The sequence below is a fragment of the Vespa crabro genome, chromosome 6, assembly GCF_910589235.1.
Source record: "Vespa crabro chromosome 6, iyVesCrab1.2, whole genome shotgun sequence".
In the NCBI taxonomy this organism is placed as follows: domain Eukaryota; kingdom Metazoa; phylum Arthropoda; class Insecta; order Hymenoptera; family Vespidae; genus Vespa; species Vespa crabro.
In genome coordinates, this window is record NC_060960.1 from 10,085,652 (window position 1) to 10,107,618 (window position 21,967).

Sequence of the window (21,967 nt, forward strand, 5' to 3'; positions counted from 1 at the left end):
CCAGCATTGTCCTCCTTTTTGACCAATGCTCGCGATGAATTCTCGTCTACTTCTCGTTTAATTATGAATCAACCCTGTCATTTGTTCATATTTATAGTCGGTCCGTGCCATTTGATTTATCGCCATGAAAACTCTGTCCGCAAAACCGATCTTTCCTCCTTTCCCTTCAATCCACCCACGCACCCATCCTCTCCTTCATCAGCCCAACCAACCCCGCCCACCCTCCGCCCATCACCAGTCCCACTTCTTTCTCTCTCATTCCTGATCTCTCTCTCTCTCTCTCTCTCTCTCTCTCTCTCTCGCTCTCTCGTGTCTCGTATGTAAAAAAAAAAAAAAGAAAAAGAAAGAAAAGAAAAAAAATTTTAAGAAACTTTCGTTTTATCACAAATTTTTCCAGTTTATGCGAATTTAAAATAAGGAACAACATGATTTTATACGAGGAGAATTTTGATCGTCACACAAAAGAAAAACGAAACAAATATATATATCTATATATATATATATATATATATGTATATAATATATAAATATTTATATATACATGTATATATAATAAACGTAATTTTTTCAATTTAATTAACATTGAAATAAATGAAACAAAGAAACGATGAATGACGGCATAATTATTTTCATATAACACACTTATGATATTAAATATAATCATCAATAATATTATTAATATTAATATATAATATATAAACGCGTTGTTAAAATGTTATTTTATAATTCCAATATTAGTTACGATTCGTAATATTGCGGATATATCAACGAAAATATCTAACTTTACTTTCGTACTAACGACAAAAAAGAGTCCAATGAAAGAGAGATAGAGAGAGAAAGAAAGAGAGAGAGAGAGAGAGAGAGAGAGAGAGGTCTCGTCTGGCGAAGGAAAAAAGAAGAAAAGGAAAAAAAAAAAAAGAAAAAGATAGATATTATTTTCAACGGCCTGGCGTGAGAAAGGATGAGTCGTGGAGGCGCGCGCGCTTAAAGGAGGCTGGATGGGGGCGCTTCGGGGCCGCGGTGGCGGCGGTGGCAGAGATGACGGAGGTGGCGGTGAGGAGGGGTGGGTGGTTCGGGTGTTTTGCAGCGCGAAATACCCTCCATTACACCGTGGGCGTCGTATATAAGAGATTATTTTTCTTTTCTTCTCGCCTCCTTTTCTTTGAACTTTCTCTCTCTCTCATTCTCTCTCTCTCTCTCTCTCTCTCTCTCTCTCTCTCTCTTTCTCTTTATTTCTTTCTATCTTCGTTTCTCCAGAAGAAAAACGTCGAGCAAGAGCCAGCAAGTCTAGAAAAGATGGTGTGTTCTCTTTCCAACAGTGTATATATATATATACATATATATATATGTCCATGTTCACGTGTCAGTATAAATGTGTATTTTCTCGATGCTACCGCTTTGTATTCAGGGGGTGGCATCTCCACGCTTTTTCTCTCCCTCTCTTCTTTTTATCTTACGTATTTGTTGTTTTTTTTTCCCTCCTTTCTTTCCTCTTTTTTCTTTTTCTTTTTCTTTTTTTTTTTTTCTTTTTCTTTTTTTTTTTTTCTTTTTTTTGAGAGAGAAATTACCGAAAATTAGCTCTACGACGTCCTCGCTTCGTTATCTGGTTCACCTTAGGTTAGCGTAGGTAGGGTAGGGTGGTCGGAAAGAAATTGTTCGTGGAAAGGAGATAGATTGTAAGGATGAAGCAGAGTGAGAGGAAGGAAAGTAGATGAGGGGTTATAAAAAAGAGAGAGAGAAAGAGAAAAGGTAGAAAGGACAAACGAGTTCACGACTCGTTCGCGAATGTTTTAATCTCGGGGGATCGTTGGGGGAGTCGAAAAAAAGAAAGGAAAAAAGAAAAAAAAAAACAGAAAAGCGTTTTCTTTTTAATGGAACTCCGGGAGAGGCCAAAAAGTCAGAAAGGAGGGTGAAAAAGGCACGAGTCTCCTCCTTTTCCTGTCCTTTTTTTATTTTATTTCATTCCTTCTTTTTTCTTATTTTCTCTCTCTCTCTCTCTCTCTCTCTCTCTCTCTCTCGCTCGCTCGCTCTCTCTCTGTCTACTTTTTACCCTTCAAAATTTTCATCTCGCGTGCCATTTCGTAAACGATAGTGATACTTCCCGAAACGATACAAACACTCTAACCGAATCGATTTATCTCAGTTTGTTTTCTTATTCCTTCCATCTTTCTTTCTTTCTTTCATTCTTTGATTTAATTGATCGTTCGAAAAATCCAATGGTAATATAATTTTAATTATCGTACGATCTTGATCAATGGATTTTTCTATTATTAATAAAAATATAAAATAATGTGAAATGTGAAATTACCTTATAACGTTTATCGAACCAACATACACTACACTTTCTAACACACAATATATTATGCACATATTTATTATAAGAAACTTAAACTAGCACTTGTATATTTATCAATCGATCGAAATGATAAAAGTTTGTAAATTTTTTGTTTCTCTCTTTTTTCCCTTTTACTTTCTCTCTCGTAGGATTAAATTGAATTTTACAAGTAAGAAAAGGGAAAGAGAATAAGTGATTTTCCAGAGTCTCACTGCTCCGAAGTAGGCCAGGTGAGTGACTGGCTGACTGAAAAATTTTGCTTTCCTAGCCACGGGGGTACAGATGCTGGTATATAAAAAAAGAACTCTCCACCCCAGGGCCAACGGGTACCCCATGTCGGTGTAAAAAAAAGCGTCTCCCCACAGGAAAACCCTTGTATAAAAACCGAAGGGGGTCACTAACCTACCTAACGGTAGGTAGTCAGAGTGCCTTGATGTTAGGCTCATCGAAAATGTTCGATCTATCCTTACGTACTCGTCCATAGTTTTTCATTTTTTGTTATCTTTTTCATCCTTAACTGCTTATTTTTTATTATATTTATTATATTTATTAATTAATATTTTATTATATTTATTATTACATATATATATATATATATATATATATATATAATAACAAATAAATACGTGTTTTACTCTTTACCTATCTATATATAACTCTCGTTATATATTTCGAATATTTTACAAAGTATAATGAAATATATAAAAAAATAAAAAAAATAAAAAATATTCATATATACATATATATATATATATATATATATATATATATATATATATATATATGTATATATATAATATAATAAATATTCGTGGATATTTCTGTCGAATTCGAAATTCGATTGATATAATCTGCGCAGTATCTATCTGTCTGTTTCTAAAAATACTGTTAGAGTGGGTCGAGAGAAAGGGGGGTACAGAGGGAAGTAGGGAGGAAATATAAAATGCGTACTAGAAAGAAAGCGTGCCCCCGATTTTTTTTCATTCTAACATTGTGTAACCATCACCACCATCTCCCTGTTACCTCTCTCCCCCACCCCTTACAATCCGTATTCCTCACCCCGTAGGATTTACGAGTCGCTGGGTGGTTTCACGAGGTCTAACCAGTGGCCTCGGCAATGCCGTCATCAAACACTCGTTATTCCTGTCCATCCTGGATTACGGGGTTTTCACGATTTTTTTTTTTCTTTCCTTTATTTTTTTTTTTCTTTCTTTCTTTCTTTCTCTCTTCAATTTTTTTTGCCTTCTTTTCTTCCTACGAGAAAAAAGCCCTTACACATCGGAGTGTATCACGATGGGATTACACGGCTATCTCTCTACCAAAAAATGACCAGCCTATGGTATAATCTCCGTTCGCAAAAACCTTGAGGACCACCATGATCGTACTAAGAGATACGTCCATCAGTACTAGACACCGGTATTAAGCTTCTTCTAAACGATCCAACTTAATTTTTTTGGTTTTCTTTTTTTTTTGTATCATACGAACGATCTAAATTATTTAATCATTTAATTCTCTTTATCCATTGAGATAAAAAGCAATTTGAATTATGAGGGTAGTAATATAGATCTCGTCGATCATTAATGTTCGTTAATTATATTTTATATATCATTTATAAATTGATTCGTAAATCTAATTTATTAGATATATTTTTTATATATCGAACATTACGATTAGATTATCTATTAAGATATATCAAATTCATTGAACTGATTCGTTAATAAATCGACTATTACGACGATAATATATAAAATCCTTCTTTCATGATATATTTTTTAATTCATGTCAATTCTACGTCAATTCGTATAATCAAATTTATTAACGATTTATCAAAAAAAAAAAAATAAATAAATAAACAAATAAATAAATAAAGTAAATAAATAAAATAAAGAAGAAAAAAATGTAAATTATTAAGTAGAACATTTGCATTAATCGTAAAGATTTTCTTTAATTGTTTTTCAATCGATCAAATAATTCAAAACAATTGAATCGATATTTTAAATAAATTATCTAAATAATTCTAATAAAATATCATATCGGTAAATAATAAAATAAACTCAATACTGGCGCTTAATCATTTCTACTTATATTAAAAAATAAATTTATATATATATCTGATTAGTATACATTCTTATTCGATAAATATATTCGAAAGACTATCGTCAATTCATATATTTAATAAAAGCGATATATTTTGAAGAAAATGCTTATCGTTAATTAATTAATTAATTAATTAGTTAAAAAAAAAAAAAGAAGAAAAAAAAAAAAGACATTGATCGAAACTAATAGAAACGATTTTCTTATTTTCTAAAGGAAGAAGAAAGAAGAAGAAGAAAAAGAAAAAAGAAAAAGAAAAGAAGGAAAATTGAAAAAGAATGAAGACATTAGGACGCTGAAATATTTTCTGAGAATTTGTGAATGTGAAAATGTAGAAAAATCATTGGAGTGTTCCTCGGAAAGAGGGAACCCCTCGATAAAGGAAGAAAGTTTCACTAGGGTGAGGGATCCTAGTTTGACGAGGCTAGATGCAATACCGTGTGTGCGGAAGCACCGATCGGTTTCGGGAATTTTTTTGCGAAAATAACGGTGTTTCTCCGATAGAGAAGAATATAAGAGAGTAAAGGAGAGGAGAGGAGTGGAGAAAAGGAGGAGAGGAGAATATGTGCGTGAAAAAAAATGGGAAACATCTGTCGGTCCTCGATGTCTATCGAACGGTTCGGCTCGTTTAGCCGACTCTCGACGTTCACGAATCATGTTCACTCTGCTTTCGATGCATTATTACATATATACGTACATAGATCCATACATAGGCGTTCATCTTGATCCCATATACGTTTGGAGCTTTACAAAATCGTGTTTTTCGAAAAAAAAAAAAAAAAAAACAAAAAAAAAGAAAAAAACCAAAAAAATAATGTCTGAAAAAAAAAGAAAAAAAAGAAACATCAAATCGAGAACGACAACTCGAAATCAATGGCATACGAATCAGCCATTTTGTCATTTTGGCATGAATAGAAAATGAAGTTATACGTGCACGATTTAATTTGTAATTCTTCACGGGTATCAATTAATTGTTCGTATTAAAGTTTAAAAATTGGATATAATATATTTTCTTTATTCTTTTTATATCTATATAAATTATATATATTATTATTAATTATTATTAAATAATATTAATATAAATATAAAATATATTAATATACATATTATTAATTATATATAAATATATATATATATATATATATATATATATATATATTTTATCATGTGATAAATTCTATTTATAATTGGAAATTCGTAATATCGAACGTTTTCTAATGTAAAATATTCTCTTCGTATGAATATACAACAACGAAATGAAATAAAAAAAGTTTCGTATATTTTACAATACTTATTGGATTTTATTATCTTCATTGTTGTACGATAATGAAATTTTTTCGTCATATTTATTATTATAAAATATCAATGGCTTGCTTGAGATCTCTTTTTGCCGTATGATGAGAAAGGAAAGGGAAGGAGAGAAACAAAAAAAAAAAAAAAAATAAAAAAGAATGGAAAAAAAAAACTATTAGTTTCGTTTCGAGAGGGAGTAGTCGCGTGGGAGTGAGAAAGACGTTCCCGTGAAAAAGAGAAGCTACGGGGGTAGTAGAACTATCCTCCCTCGCAAGGTTTCACCCTCGAGAAACTCGCTAGCCTTCTTCCTTCATGCTCATTTCATAAATTCTAATTTATCGTCCACGGAAAATTGGATACGACTAATCCGGTCGATCGATGCTCGGCTACGTTCTCGATGATTAACAATCGTTATTCGACACCTGGACGTATTTTTAAAATAAATATTATAATTGTGAGCCTTTGGGTAAATCGATGAAAGAAGAAGAAGAAAAGAAAAAAAGAAAGAAAGAAAAACAAAATAATTTCAAACTCATCGGAATATAATTAGTCATAATTAAATCAAGAAGTATCGTATTAATTGATTAAAATAAAAAATACTACATTCTGATGTATTATCATCGATTGTTTGAAAAAAAAAAGAAAAAAAGAAAAACATTATCATTCATAAGGAGACGTCATTTTTCATTCGGTCAAATACTCTTATAGCAGTAAATCGATGGAAACTAATTTAAAAAGAAAAATAAGAAAAAAAAAAAAAAAATAATTCACCGCAAATGTTTTATCAGTAATAAATTAAATTGATTCGTACTCGAGGAGAATCAGGTTAATTAATTAAAATAAAAAATACTATTTACCAATATCTTATCATCGATTATTTAGAAAAATTATCATTCATAAAAAAGGAACATCATTTTTCACGATAAAATACTATAACAGTAAATCGATGGAAACTAATTTAAAAAAAAAAAAAAAAAGAAAAGAAAAGAAAAAATTATTCATCTCAAAACCTTTAATCACTTATAATTAAGTGAATTCGTTCGGTAGAAGTGAATCAATTAAAAAAAAAAAAAGAAAAAAAAAATTCATTCCACGTCTCGATTATGTTGAAATATTATCATTCATAAGGGCGCATTATCATTTTTCATAATAAAGTATTATAGTAACGAGAGTAGAATTATAGTGCGCGTGCCATTAGAATATTATTCCCGCTGTTTCTATTGGCCTCTCACTGTTGTTTTTCTTTCTTTTTTTTTTTGTCTTTTCTTTTTTTGTTCGTAGCCATGCCGAAACAGTAGACTCTTTTTCTATGTCGGCCAATTTTCGGGTGTGCAAACACGATCTATTGTCATCGCGCACGCGCCCTTGCTTAAATTTCCTTTCTATCTCTCTATCTCTCTCTCTCTCTCTCTCTCCCTCTCTTTCTATCTTTCTCAAACACACATACATAAATACATGTAGACTCGCGAGAGAAAAAGGGATGAACGGCTTTTCTATTCTTCTTTCTCTTCGCTGGCGCTATCTATTCTTCTCTCTCTCTCTCTCTCTCTCTCTCTCTCTCTCTCTCTCTCTCAATCGCATTCTCACCAAGGGATTTAAATATGCAAAGCAATTTTTTTCCCTTTTTTCTTTCTTTTTTTTTTTATCAGCTTCGCCACAGTGGTTGTTCCTTCCCCGTGTTTGCTCCGCCGCGCCCACATAATTACCGGGTGGCGAGAAAATAACGAACAAAAAATGCTGGTCGAGAAATCCGATGCAACGAAAAAAAAAAAGAAAAAAAAAGACACAAAACAAAACAATAAGAGGAGAAAGAGAAAAGGGGGGGGGGCGTAAAAAAAACGAAAGAATGGAAAAGGAAAAAAGTACGAGTGAAAAAAGGCGATATCGCAATTAGACCACGTCGTCGTGGATCAAGGGGGTTACTTACGTCCCATGGAAATATTCGAAAGGGGTGGCACGTTTTTAACCGCGTCGAAGGGTCGCTTACCGAAGCAACCCCTCTGATCTCTGCATTATAACGCGTTACATACGACAATTTTTTTTCCTACTATCCTCCTCACTTTCTATCTCTCAATGATATATATCTTAAAATATACTCGTTGATGGTTTTAAACATAGCATGAAATCGTGGGGGCAAACTTATCCAAGAAAAAAAAAAAAAAAAAAAAAAAGAAGAAAAAAAAAGAAAGAAAAGAAAAAAAATTTCACCCGTTGGAAAAAATTTTAAGATTGTTTTTCTTTCCTTTCCTTTTTTTCGCTTCTTTCTTTTGTTTTTCTTTTTTTCTTTTTTTCTCGTTTTCAATTTTTCATCTTTTCCTTTTTACTTTCATCCGACATTTCACTCATTTAAAATATATCTATTAAGATATAAATCGTCATAATAATCTCGATCGTAACAAATTCTTTAAAAAAAAAAAAAAAAAAAAAAAAACTACAATGTGATATAATAAATTTTAATATTACAACAAAAATATTAATTCCTTCATATAAATATTTAATATCATAAGGAATCATTTTTTTCGTGGATCCTTCTCAATCACTTTCAATTATAACATAGTGAAGTAGTACATCAGAAAGGATCAAATCAAAAATAAAAGAAGGAAGAAATGGAAAGCAAAAAAAGAAAAAAAAGAAAAAAAAAGAAAAAAGTAGAGCATAAAAAGAAAAGAAATGCGATTCGTAATGGATAAGATTTTTTAAGTGGCTCAACTGAGGAGGGTCTAACCGTGTGCACGTACGAGGAATTAATGTACAGGGTGTGTCGCACGGATTAGTTGTATTATTATTTTCGAAGAGTTGTGATGTCGTGATACAAGTAAAAGAGAAAATAAGAAAGAGAGAGAGAGAGAAAAATTCCCAGAGAATCAAACGATCGGTAGAAACCCTTTATGAAGACTTTCGAGACCTCGGAAAGGTTAAAGGAATAAGAAAAAGAAAAAAAAACTAATAAAGACGGTGAAGACAGAAGTGTTAAGGAGGAAGACTAATCGTAAAGAATAAGAAGAACCAGAAGAAGAAAATGGATATTGCAATTAAACTGGCAAGCAGTCCAACAAATTGAGGGTTGAAATTTTTCTTTTTTCCTTTCTTCTCTCTCTCTCTCTCTCTCTCTCTCTCTGTCTCTTTTTTCAACTTTCCTGGCAGGGGTTATGTCAGCCCTTAAAATACCGCGGACGATATTCTCGACGAAGGGTCGCCGTAGTGGCTGGTGGGGGGATGCTCACGGTACGGAAAAAATCCATAGGGGTCTCTATCGCCTTCTCACTCTCTCACTCTCTCTTTCTCTCTCTCTCTCACTCTCTCCCGCGCGCGCGTTCTTGCTGTTGCTTTGGTGCGGTCCAAAGAAAAAAAAGAAAGAAAAAAAAGAAGAGGGGTTGGTAGGTAGCACGACTAAAGTGGCGAGGGTCGCAGCAGTCGCTCTAAGACGACGACGATGACGACGACGACGACGACGACGACGACGACGAGGAGGAGAAAGAAAGAGAAAGGGGAAAGGAGATCCTACAAGGGTGGTGCTGATGGCGGTGGTGGTGGTGGTGGTGGTTGCGCGAAAGGCAAAACAAAACCGGCCCGACATTCTCGGACGCCTTTCGAAAAACATGGCTGCCCTTTCTTAAATGCGAACGGTCAATCTATAATATCTTAGGATTTATCGTAGAACAAACGACGATGTAGAAGCCGAACGATACGTGGGGGGAAAAAAGTTCATTTGAAATTAATTAGATCAAAGATTTCTAAATGAAATTTCCTTTATCAAATTGAAAGGAAACGATTAACGATCAAAGTATTTCAAAGTTTAATTTAAAGTTTAATTAGATAATCGCGAGAGAATGTTATTCTATCGATCAGTTTTTAACTCGTATGATTTGTTAAAGAGAAAATGGAAAACAAAGAGATATTAAAAGTAAATAAATAAAAAAGGAAAAAAGAAGAAATTGGAAGAAAGAGAAATGACAAGAAAAAAGAAATAATTTGATCGAATCGAATGAAACGTTAATATTGATTTGAAATTTTTCAAATAGGATTCAATTTCGAATTCGATTTTTCAATTTCTTCTTTTTGCATTTTCGTAGATATTATAATACGTTAGGATAATTAGAAATTGATCAACTAAAGCGATCTGCATTTATAATGGAAAAGAAATCCATAGAAAGCGACCGCGCCCATCATATATTATAGACGGTCTCCCCTTCTCGTCCACCTTCTCATCTCATCTCGCCGGTTCGTCCAACCTCCGCCGTCGTCTTTTTCACCCCTCTAGAAACCTCCATCCCGAACTACCACCCACCCACCGACTTTCACCCACTTTCAATCAATATTTAAAGAATTGCGCCTTAATAACCACCGTGGCGCCGTGTAATGGCGCTCTCTTTTTCTAAGGCCACCTACCATCGAACGAGCAAATTTACTCGTAAACTAGCTCTTTCGTTCTATATGAAAGAAAATTCTATAAAACTTCATTACCAACGGTCGGAATGAGAAAGGGATGAAAAAAAGTAAGAGTATAATCAATAACGGATGCTATTACCGAGAGATAGAAAAAGAGAGAGAGTGAGAGAGAGATTCTGTGGGAACAAAGTATTTTATTTATCATTTGAATCTAGGGGAAAATATTTCGTCGAGATCAACATTGGATCATATACCGACTGAGCGCCCGAAAGTATGCAACATTTAATACCTACGAGCTTTACTTTTGCAAGAGCATATGCAAGAAAGTAAAACGTATTGCTTACCTTCGGGCGCATCTAGTTGCCCCTGAGGGTATGCAATCTCGAATACCTTCTTACACTCTGTAGATTATTGCCTATCATCAGGAACGAAACCTATTCCTGTGCGTTCGAACCAATCGGAGAAATATTATTTGTCCTACCTTTCTGTCTCCTTCTCTCTCTCTCTCTCTCCCCCCTCTCTCACTCATTTCTTCTGTTCAAGTAAACAAATGAATTTATAAACAGAACGACCTATTTAATCTAATTCGGCATCGAGCATCCGAACAGACGACATCGTTCCGAATCCAAAGAAAAAGGGACACACGAAGGTATTTAAGAGAAATTATTTTATATAATGTTCATAATTATTTTATTCGTAGGTTCGTGAAATTTGAGAAGTTCGTGAAAACATTGATATTGTACCGCTAATGTGTCATACGGTCATACATCTTTCGGTCTCTCTCTCTCTCTCTCTCTCTCTCTCTCTCTCTCTCTTTCTCTCTCTTTCTCTCTAATCGGCAGTTATAAAGTATAAATTACTTGCTTTTCTCATCTCATAGCTGTTAAGTTAACAATAATGATAAAAAATAATATAACAATGAGATATAAGGGACATACACTGTCTTCTTTACACGCTGTACAATAATTATTCTTTGGTACTTCGTTCTTTCTAACTCTTTCACAAAAATCCTACCGTAAATATTGTTCGTCGATTAATGTCATTCATTCGTCTGTTTTATCCTTCGATTAAAAAATTTCTTCAACGTCAGATAGGATTCGTTTCAGGTAAAAAGAGCTTTTTTTCTTTTTATTTCTTTATTTTTTTTCTCGAGTCGAATATTCTTATTTTGTTTTTTCTTTCTTTTTTTCTTTTTTGTTTGTTTGTTTCGTTTCACTTTTTGTCAGAAAAAAGAAAAAAAAAGAAAAATAGGAAAAAATTTTCTTTACGATAAAAATGAAATCAATTTGACAATGGTGACCTTATTTCCGGAATTTATTTTCGCTGAACTTTCGTTGGCAGTATTTCGTTTCGACGATTTTAACAATTTATTAATTTTTTCTTTTTTTTTCTTTTTTTTTTTTTTCTTTTTTTATGTTTTGACTCAATCTTTCCTTATCGAGATTCTATATGTTTTCCATCCTTTGTCTATTTCTCTCTCTCTCTCTCTCTGTCTGTCTGTCTGTTTGTCTCTCATTCTCTCTCCACCTTTCAAACTTTTATCCGTCGAATAACAAAGAAAACAAGAGCTAAAGATCTGCACAATATCCACAACGTGATTAAACCTCTCTCTTAATAAATCTCGCAAAAGTTTCGTAATTGGAATTATTCCTAAAATACACTATGATATGGTCTAATTAACGGGTCGCGCCGATTTTTTCTTTTTTTTTTTTTTTTTTTTTCTTTTTTTTTTTTTTTTTTTAAGGGCGCAATAATATCAATGAGCGACCTTTAATCGGAATTTTTTCTAAATTCTTTCCCCACGACAAATAGTGTCTATTATAATCGACGTAATAATAGAAAAATGAAATAGAAAAAAAAAAGTAATAATAATAATAATAATAATAATAATAATAATAATCGGTAATAATAATTATCATATAATCATAATATTAATCTTAATAATAATAATAATAATAATATTAATAATAATAATAATAATAATATTAATAAATGGAAGAAGAATATCTAAAGCTTATATAAACAGACGATCATAGTAATCGTCGTAAAATGAATCAACAACGATCAATAAATCGAATTGTTCTATTATACATTCGAATCGAAAAATTTCTTCCATTCCCCTGCCACCTTCCCCGTATTAATTCGTCCACGAGCTTTTCTTTGGCGAGAATAAAATCGATCGTACCCGATGGATGTTTGTTTCTCGCAAAAAAAAAAAAAAGAAAGAAAGAAAAAAGCAGAAGAAAAAAGCAGAAAAAAAGAAGAAGAAAGCAAGAAAAAAAATTTCATCGGACGAAAACGAAATTGGTGAACGGATTCGAATGTACGCTTTAAAAAGAGAAAAGAAAAAACAAAAGGAAGAAAGAAAGAAAGAGAAACAGAAAAAAGAAAACAAGGACAGAAAGAAAAACGATTACGCTTGCAAACGATCACGCGAATACGTTTCTCTGAAAAATGTCCAATTACCATTCGTCTACAATATATATGTGTATTTTCTTTCCTTTTCTAGCAACGTGCCAATCGCCATGATTAAAATCTGGCAGTTGACTCAAGAGAGGCAGCTTTATTTATTTATTTATTTATTTATTTATTTATTTATTAATTAATTAATTAATTTATTTATTTATTTATTTCTTTTTTTTCGTTTTCTTTTATTTTATTTTTTTTTCCTTTTTCGTTTTGTTTTGTTTTCCTTTTTAACGCATTTTCGAAAGACTTCGTGGTCCAGTTAGCCATAGTCAGCATCCACAATAGAGGGGTGGTTTTTTTTTTCTTTTTTTCTTTTTTCTAGGATCCAGAGGTCACAAGGGATAATCATTGGCGTACACACGGACATACGTTCCTTTTTCTTTCCCCCCCTCTTCACTTTTCTTTTCTCTTCTATCTTCCACAATCCCTTCCTTACTTCCTTCCCTTTTTTTTTCTTCGTTCCTTCGTTCCTCTATTTCTTTCGTTCGTTCCTTCCCACTTTTCCCTTGGTTCGTTCCTTTTTTCGTTCGTTCGTTCGTTCGTTCATTCATTCGTTCGTTCATTCATTCTCACAGCTAACTCGTTGTGTCCGTCGTAAGACGCCGATAAAAAACGATTTAGAGACCTCTCCGTAATTAGAGACTTTCGTACCAGAATATTCGCGGCCACTAACAATCAACTTCTGATGCAGCAACCGCGTTGTTTCGGCAATCATGCTGCTAATAGATTCTTTATATTTTTCGGTGTGTTCTCCTCGTTCAAATGTTTCGTCGTATAACGTAACGCGTTTAAAAGGCCCTCGCTCTTATATGGCGGCTGATCCTTCAACAATTTCACGCAGCCCTTAACCTGTCGTTAAGTAAAATAAAGATGGGATTAATAACGTTAAAATTTTTTTTTCTGTTTTTTTTTTTTTTTTTTTCTTTTTTCTTTTTTCTTATTTTTTCTCTTTTTCTCCGACAGACAAGCGTACGTATGAAGTATGCATTCATTGAATAGGAAATTATACTCACGTCAACGTTCGAACCTTTGACGAATGCACCTTGAGGATGAACATGATCGTATAATATCACAAGGCCTACCATAACTCTCAATACAAATAATTGTGTCTCTTCACGTTGAAATTGGGCCAATAGATTGCTACGAGATAAAATTAATTGTCGTATTTACGTTAAATCGATAGCGACGAAGAGAAAGTGAGAATCAAAAAAAATCATGGTTCTCGTATGTGACAATAAATGGATTTATCTCACTTTTGAAATCAATCGACAATAAATATCGATTGTTGAAATAAATTTACTGGTAACAAATTTATATTCATATTAATAGATATTCATTTTGAATTGATCAAAGATATAAATTTTATGTTAATTCGTAATAGGAATTAGCTTCAACTATTTCTTTTTTTTTTTTTCTTTTTTTTTTTTCTTTTTTTTTACAAAATATACATTTTTTACAATACAAATATATATATATGTATATAATGTACTACATGAAATTTGATAAAGTTAAACAATTTTACTTACGGATTTTCCAACATTCTCAGACAGACCTTAGCCATCGTCCCAAGAGTTTCAGTGATATTTTCCCTCGGTATATCTTCGTTCTAAAATATAAACAAACGGAGAAAAGAGAAAGAAAAATCAAAACGTTCAAAAAGAAGAATATATAAAATCTCCAAAAAAAAAAAAAAAAAGAAAAAAAAATTCCAATATGAATTTTCATTCTAACATCGAAGAATGGTAATATGTGAAAATGTATTTTCGTGACGGACGTCACTCGATAGCCGTATCCTTTTTTTGCCTGAAAATATACTTATATATACATATACATATGTATATACGTATGTACTTAACATTTACTTACCAACCCAACCCACCTTCCCCATTATTCCATATAATGGCTCAAAGTGAGCCCCATGTAATCTGAATTCCAACGTCCGATGCCTGTCAATTTTCTATTTTGCCAGAGCAAACAGTCGGATCGAACGCTTTTAATTCTAGTTTTCTAACCTCCCCACCCATCACCACCCTCTCTATCCCTTCAATCCATCCCTCTACCCTTCCTCCCTCCCTCATTCGCACCAATCTACCAGTTTTTGATATGACAATCGCTAAAAATTCAGCTTTTATTAAACTCCCTGTCATTTCTCTCTCTCTCTCTCTCTCTCTCTCTCTCTCTCTCTCTCTCTTTCTCTCGCGTGCGAAGTCAAACGAATTGAGAGGACGAAGTTCGAATTTGCAAAAAAAAAAAAAAGAAAAAAAAAAGAAGAAAAAAGAATTGACAAAAAAGAAAACAAAAAAGAGGGATAATATGTCATTTGACAAATGATAAGGGAAAAAAAAATGAACTAGTTATGTTTAATGATTGTTGATGTTTAAATGGTTCAATGACCGATAATAACGCCGATAAAGACGATAATAGGGCTAGACTAGAGAGAGAGAGAGAGAGAGAGAGAGAGAGAGAGAGAGAGAGAAAGAGAGAGAAAGCATCTTCGATTTGGTAAAATGAAGCAAAGTAAATAAGCGAGACCACTTAGGTTCATCAAGAAAGTAATACTTGCGTGACTCAGCTGTACCAACACACCAAAGTACATTTATAGGTATATATATATATATATATATATATATATATATATATATATATATACTATATAATATAGTATATATAGTATATTTCTTATATACATATATATACATACGTATATATACTTATCGTATAGACCATTACTCCTTCGTCTTTAATAAAGAGGAACTTGTTCTTGGTCGCGTAACTTCGTTAATTACGTCTTTGTGATAGGCGTTACTAAACGAAAATTCATTACCAGCTGGATTATCTTGCGTAAGTAGAACGAATTAGTGCCCTCGCGTCATTACTTTCTCTCGCCCAACGTTAATTTCTCTCGCTCTCTATTTTATTTTATGGTTTGCACCTAGTAATAACACTAAAAAGATAGATAGGGATAGAAAGGGATAAAGAGAGAGAGAGAGAGAGAGAGAGAGAGAGAGAGAGAGAGAGAGAGAGAGAGAGAGCTCTTCTCTATGAGAGTTCTAATTTTCATTGAGATTTTTAGACCCTTTTATTTTCCTCTCTCTCTCTTTCTTTTTTTTCTTCTTCTTCTTCTTTTCTTGTTTTTTTGTTTTTTTCTTTTTCTTTTTTCCTTCCTTAAAAGATCCTACGCCACATTTCTCTCGTCTAATTATAATTAATTTTCAATCCAATTAAAAAGAAGATAATGGAGAAAAGATAAAAGGACATTATAACGTTATACGACAATTCCTCGATGTTATTGAATTTTTTATTCTCAATACGTTCATTTTCATCATACGATTTCGAATTGCATTTGAACGAGTGAGATTGCATTGCAATAATAAAATAAATAAAAGTTGATACTATAAGCGAAGGTAAGAAAGTGGACGAGCATATATTTATTTATATAGAAATGTTGTAGATATTCGATAGAACAAAAACAAAAAAAAAACAAAAAAAAAAAAAAGAAATAAAAATAAAATAAAAAAAGAAAGAGGAAAAGAGATAAAAAGGGAAAAACAAAGGGAGGGAGGCAAAAAGGTGTAATGGGAGGGATGAGGGGGGATGAGGAGAAAGAGAGAGAGAGAGAGAAAATAGTCGAATAATCGAAAGAGAGAAAAGCACTTACGTCCATCAAGAAAGTAATGGTCGCGTGACTGAGAACACGTAGCATTGGGGTTGCGTGGGCATAGAACAAGGACATTCGATTGGCCAACTCATTCCCAACAATTAAATCCTTCTCCGCATTATCCTGTCGTGTCAACGACGCCCTCGTCAATGTCCTACGATAGTAACTGAAATCATTTTGGATAGCTGGAGTTTTCATTTTGTGCTCGTCGAACTTCAAAACGAATTCGAGAATCTCAGCGAGTTGTTTAACAAGAGCCTGTTGGGTTTCCAGGTGTTGCGTTGGCGTTAAATTTCCCGAACATAATTGTCCAAGTATTTTCGGTACTACGCTTTCTAAACGAACAAAATGATGATATAAGATTGAAGAAAGAAAAAAAGAAAGAGAGGAAAGAAAGAAAAAAAAAAAAATATAGACAAAAAAAAATAAAAAACAAATAAGATTAAAAAAATTTTTCCCTTTTTCTTCGTTCTTCTTCGTTCTTCTTCTTCTTCTTCTTCTTCTTCTTCTTATTCTTGCTTTTCTTCTTTTTACAATCTCTCATTAGAGAGTCTTAAAATTTATTGATTACTCGAAAATAATTATGAAAATATTCTAATCGATGATTAATAAATATTTATATTTTTTTATGGAAAATAATTCGGAACAAATACAAATTTATTTTTTCGAGTTTTAAATAAATATATATATATATATAATTTTTTTTTGAATATTTTTTTCGCGATCAAAGAAAAGCAAAAAAAAAAGAAGAAGAAGAAGAAGAAGAAAATAATGAGAAAGGAAATGGAAACGGACGAACCCAATTCCAAAGAAAATTCGTAGAATCTTTTGAGCTTCGCTACGAGCGGTGCTACGGTCAAGTAAGCCTTTCGTTGGCACTCCTCCGTAGGGGCCGATATTGCTTCTCTTATTTCTTTCCCTGCACCTTTGTAACATTGAATCTCCTCCAAAATAGATTCAGAATTTTTCAGGACTCTTTGAACGGCATCGAATGTCTCACGTTCGATATCCGAGGGCTGTGCGTCTAAAAATAAATTATTCAATCCATTGGCTGTTGTCAAATAAATATTTAAGAAATAAATTAACAAAGAAATTATTTATAAATAAATATGTAATAATAATAATAATAATAATAATAATAATAATAATAATAATAATAATAATAATAATAATAATAATAATAATAATAATTTAAGAAAGAAAAATAAGAAGAAGAAGAATAAGAGGAAGGAAAAGGAAAAAAAAAAAGAGAGAGAGAATGCTTTGCTTAATAATTTGCAATAAATAAAAGCAAAAAGAGAGAAAAGAGAAGAAGGGAAACAAAAAAAAAAAAAAAAAGAAAGAAAATTAACTTACTCTCGAAATCCAAAAAGACGTCGTACTTTTGAGGCGTGCAACAGGTAGACTCGTCCCGAGCCAGAAGACTCAAAAGCTTTCCCATCCTGAATCCCCAGTTCCTTCTGGTCAGGATCGACTTACAACAGAAAGGGCATCTAAAATGATAAAAAGTAAGGGATCATATTTACACCGCCCGAGAAAATCGCGGGTCAGAAACAAAATAAAAAAAATGTTAATAAATAAAAAGAGAAAAAAACAAAAAGAAGAAGAAGAAGAAGAAGAAGAAGAAAGAATATAAAAAAAAAGAACATGAAAAAATGACTACGACTAATGAATGAGTTTGGAGGGGGGGGGGGGGGACGAGTATTTACTCTACTTACACTCGGTACTTGTTATTCAAAGGATTAATTAAAAATTTAAGAGCAAAGGTCAAAGGTTAGAGAAGAAAAAGCTATCTCTCTCTCTCTCTCTCTCTCTCTCTCTTTTACTCTCTACTCGACAGACAGCTTGCCAGTTATGAAACGTTAATCTTGCATAGAGGAGGTGTATCAACTGGCGCGTTACCTTCGAAGGGTAGAAAGATATGCCAGGAGGAGGAGGAGGAGGAGGAGGAGATGGAGGACAATATAAAAAGTGGGAGAGATAGTCGCGTATCAAAACCGCAGAATAAATGGATTCTCCGAACTCGTCGATGAGGTATGAACATTCATTTAATTCCAACGAATGAAACTTGCTGCTGACCTCACCTGAATATAGTCCGATAATGGAAGGAAGAGGAAGAGGATTAAATGCACTAGAGGAATAGGAAGAGCAAGAGGAGGAGGAGGAGGAGGAGGAGGAGAAGGTGAAAGAGGAGAAGTTATCACCGAACGATCTTTCACGAACGAATTAGCTACGACATAATCGACAAGGGGAGAACCGATCTTCTAGGATAATTGCTAAATTTATGATGGCACGAACGAGAATCGATTATAATTAAAATCAATTTCTGCGGTCTACCGTATGTATGTAAGTCCTAAGTAATATGTATTATCCTATTTAGTCCGGCAGTTATGCTATGTAATTATTTCCGTTCGATTATTAACGAAACCACATGTTAATTGACATTTTCAAAATGTAATACGAAGATCATCACGTACGTATGTACATAAGTATGTACACATTATGTACGTACGTACATAAGTTTACTCATAGTGAAAATAAGAAAATTATTATCCTTCGTAAACGATAAAATGTATTTCTATATAAATTGCTTTCGTCGTTTCAATAAAAACACGAAAGTCACGTTTATTTCTCTCGAGAGAAATCGTACCTTATTAATTAATAAATATTATTTGAGAAATCTATGTCGCACCATATGTCTACTATTATCCATAAGAGTCGTCTTCGTCTTGCAGGTGTTATTAGTAAAAGGAACGTATATCTAATGTACGCCAAGGAAATTCTATTTCCGTCTAACTAAGCAAACTGCTTTTAATAAAATATTCGATCGATAATATACTTTACGTGACTTTTCTTATCCGAGTCATTTTCGAGTCACGTTTTAATCATCTCTCTCTCTCTTTCTCTCTCTCTCTCTCTCTCTCACTCTATCTCTATCTCTATCTCTATCTTTTTCTCATATACACGGTGAAAATAATTAAACGTGACATGACATAAAACGGAACGAATTGCGGTAGTTCTAACGGTAAATGATTAAAATACAATAACGGAGTATTCATGATTTTGTTAGAAATCTCTAGCCACGTTTCCCTCCTGATATCAAATTAAAATTAAGTATTGTGTTCTACTAAGAAGAAGACGAAAGAGAAAGAGAGAGAGTGAGAGAGAGAGAGAGAGAGAGAGAGAAACTCGCAGTGACGGGATCTAAAATTATACACGGTGAAAATCTCACCGAGAGATTTCGTCGTCCTCACGACACTTATTTACACATTACACACGCAACCATTGTAAACGCGCGTACACTCTATATCCATTCGTAAACGAGAATTTATAAGCCATTTGAATTATATTTAATTACGTGGAAAAATGTAATCGACGTTTTTATTTATCAAAGGCATCGTTCATAAACGTATCAATAATATATATATATATATATATATATATATATATATATATATATATATCGATAATTAATTCGAGAATAAATGAAACTTTGACGTTAACAAAACTTTTTTCTTACGTGGGATTGATAAAATTGAATCGAAAAAAAAAAAGAAAGAAAGAAAAAGAGAAGAAAAATCGGATGGAAAAGAAAAAAAGAAGTAAGAAAGAAAATTATTCACAATGATTGTACATACTGTATGTATTACAATTAGATATCGTCTATGCATTATTGCTAATCATTATTATTAATGCATTATTACTAATTAGATATCGTCTATGCATAATTACTAATGTATTATAAATTTGATATCATCTTTCAATAACGATCAAATTAATCACGTAAACTCAATCAACGTTTTTTGATTAATCGCGTTTTTATCATCTTCGAGATATTCGATGCAACTATTTACGATGCCAATCGCAGGAATCGTGTTTGTTAAAATTCTATCGACGATCGGATATCGATCTCCCACGATTTATATGAAATCTTTCGATCTAACTATGTGTAAGTTCACGTTTATAAATCTATAATATATATATATATCTAACAATTTCAATTGATTTTATTATCGAGGTTAAGATTAATGGAGCGATACGTAGGATTGTATTCGATGTGTCTTTTATTATCGATAATAACAAATCGATCCGATTAAAAAGACATAAGTGTCTAAATAGATGATAAATTAAAAAGAATTTTTTTCAATGATCCCAATCTCTTTCTCTCTCTCTCTCTCTCTCTCTCTCCTCGCCTTCTCCTCTCCACCAATTTTATTTGTTAAAGAACAGAACGATATTTATCGTTAGAATTAAATTTTTTGATAAAAGTGTAAAAATTTCTTTTTAATATTTAGAAAAAATCAATTATATAGATGTATATATATATATACATAGTTTTTATTAATCCTGATATATCGAATCGACTAATCGATCCTATCGAAAATATCACAGAAGGATTAAACCCCGTATTGCTCTCTCTCTTTCTCTCTCTCTCTCTCTCTCTCTCTCTCTCTTTCTCTCTCTATCTATCTATCTATCTATCTCTATCTCTCTCTCTCTCTTTACGAACTCGTCTCCAAGGAACAATGAACTTTAGCGGTTATTTCCCTACAACATATGTATGTATGTATGTATGTATGTATATATGTATTTATGTATGTATGTATATATGTATTTATGTATGTATCTATGTATGTATGTATGTATGTATGTATGTATGTATGTATGTATGTATGTATGTATGTACATATGTATGTATATATTATAACTATGTATGATCGTTTCGGAACTCTTAAAGTCCATGTCGTCGATTATAGTCGACAAAATTTTCACAAAAACTCGATATAATTAAATTGTAAAAATCATCAAAAAAAAAAAAAAGTAAAATAAAATAATAACAATAATAATTACAAGAAGCACGTAAAAATCCACGTAGAAGAGTACAATTTCCATTAAAAAAAAAAAAAAAAAAAAAAAAAAAAAAGAGAAAGAAAAAAAGAAAGAAAAAACGATGTGAATAGAAAAAGAACCATATCACATATTGCACATGTATGAATATGCGATTCATAAATAATGTTAGTCCGAACAATTTTTATTGGCAAAAGAAATGAATTCGATTGCGAATGTGATTTGGAGTTGCTTCGTTTTCGAAAATGTTTATAATTGTTTAAAAAGAAAAAAAAAAAAGAAAAAAGAAAATAAATATGATAATAATAATAAAAAAGAAAAGAAAATAGGAAATAACAAATATTATCCGATCGAAGGATACACAACACGAACGTAAGAGGAAATGAGATGAAAAAAAAAATATCTATATACATATATATATATATATATATATATATATATATAAATCTCTATTTAGAAAAAAGAAAATAAAAGAAAAACTATTATTATCGAAAGGAACGTACGAGAAGAAAGAGTAAGAACGAAAGGATCGCAAAACGTAAAATGTGATATAAGTGTGTTTTTTTTCGTTTCCTTTTTTCTTTTCCTTTCTTTTCTTTTTTTTTTTTTTTTTTTGGAACACGTTTCGACGGACTCACCGTTGCGGAATCGCGACGTAATCGCGAACGACGACGCATGATATATTTTCTCGTTCTGGCTCGTTCTAATTGAATAAATAAAGCACGAATGAGGAACGTACGCGCCGTACAGAAGAAGGAGCAACAACTGTCAGTCGGTGCAAGCGGCCATGTTGAGCGTCGCGACGCCGGCCCTTTGTAGTGGCGCGGTTCGAGTCCTCTTCCTTATTTGGTAAACGCCGCGCCGGCGGCGGTACGTACGCG

At 32.5% G+C, this 21,967-nt stretch overlaps 1 protein-coding gene and 1 long non-coding RNA gene across 6 annotated transcripts in view; one reads left to right on the forward strand and one right to left on the reverse strand.

Moving 5' to 3' along the window:
• The first annotated feature begins 10,554 nt into the window (after positions 1-10,554).
• LOC124424664 lies at positions 10,555-19,076 on the forward strand. The gene is made up of 2 exons (XR_006942346.1): positions 10,555-10,760; positions 18,115-19,076. It is a non-coding gene; the product is annotated as an uncharacterized LOC124424664 (long non-coding RNA).
• Positions 10,785-21,967, reverse strand: part of LOC124424663 (CYFIP-related Rac1 interactor B) — a 27,896-nt gene continuing 16,713 nt past the window's right edge. For 3 of the 5 annotated variants that reach the window (XM_046964040.1, XM_046964039.1, XM_046964037.1), the window contains 6 exons: positions 17,595-17,731; positions 17,038-17,262; positions 16,239-16,573; positions 14,107-14,186; positions 13,594-13,720; positions 10,785-13,429 (listed from right to left, as the gene is read on the reverse strand). In XM_046964040.1, coding sequence (XP_046819996.1) covers positions 13,292-13,429; positions 13,594-13,720; positions 14,107-14,186; positions 16,239-16,573; positions 17,038-17,262; positions 17,595-17,679 — 990 coding nt within the window. In that variant the 5' untranslated portion in view covers positions 17,680-17,731 and the 3' untranslated portion in view covers positions 10,785-13,291. Of the gene's footprint in view, positions 13,430-13,593; positions 13,721-14,106; positions 14,187-16,238; positions 16,574-17,037; positions 17,263-17,594; positions 17,732-17,956; positions 18,102-21,724; positions 21,936-21,967 lie in introns of those variants that run through there. The other 2 variants (XM_046964038.1, XM_046964042.1) reach the window with 2 other exon arrangements.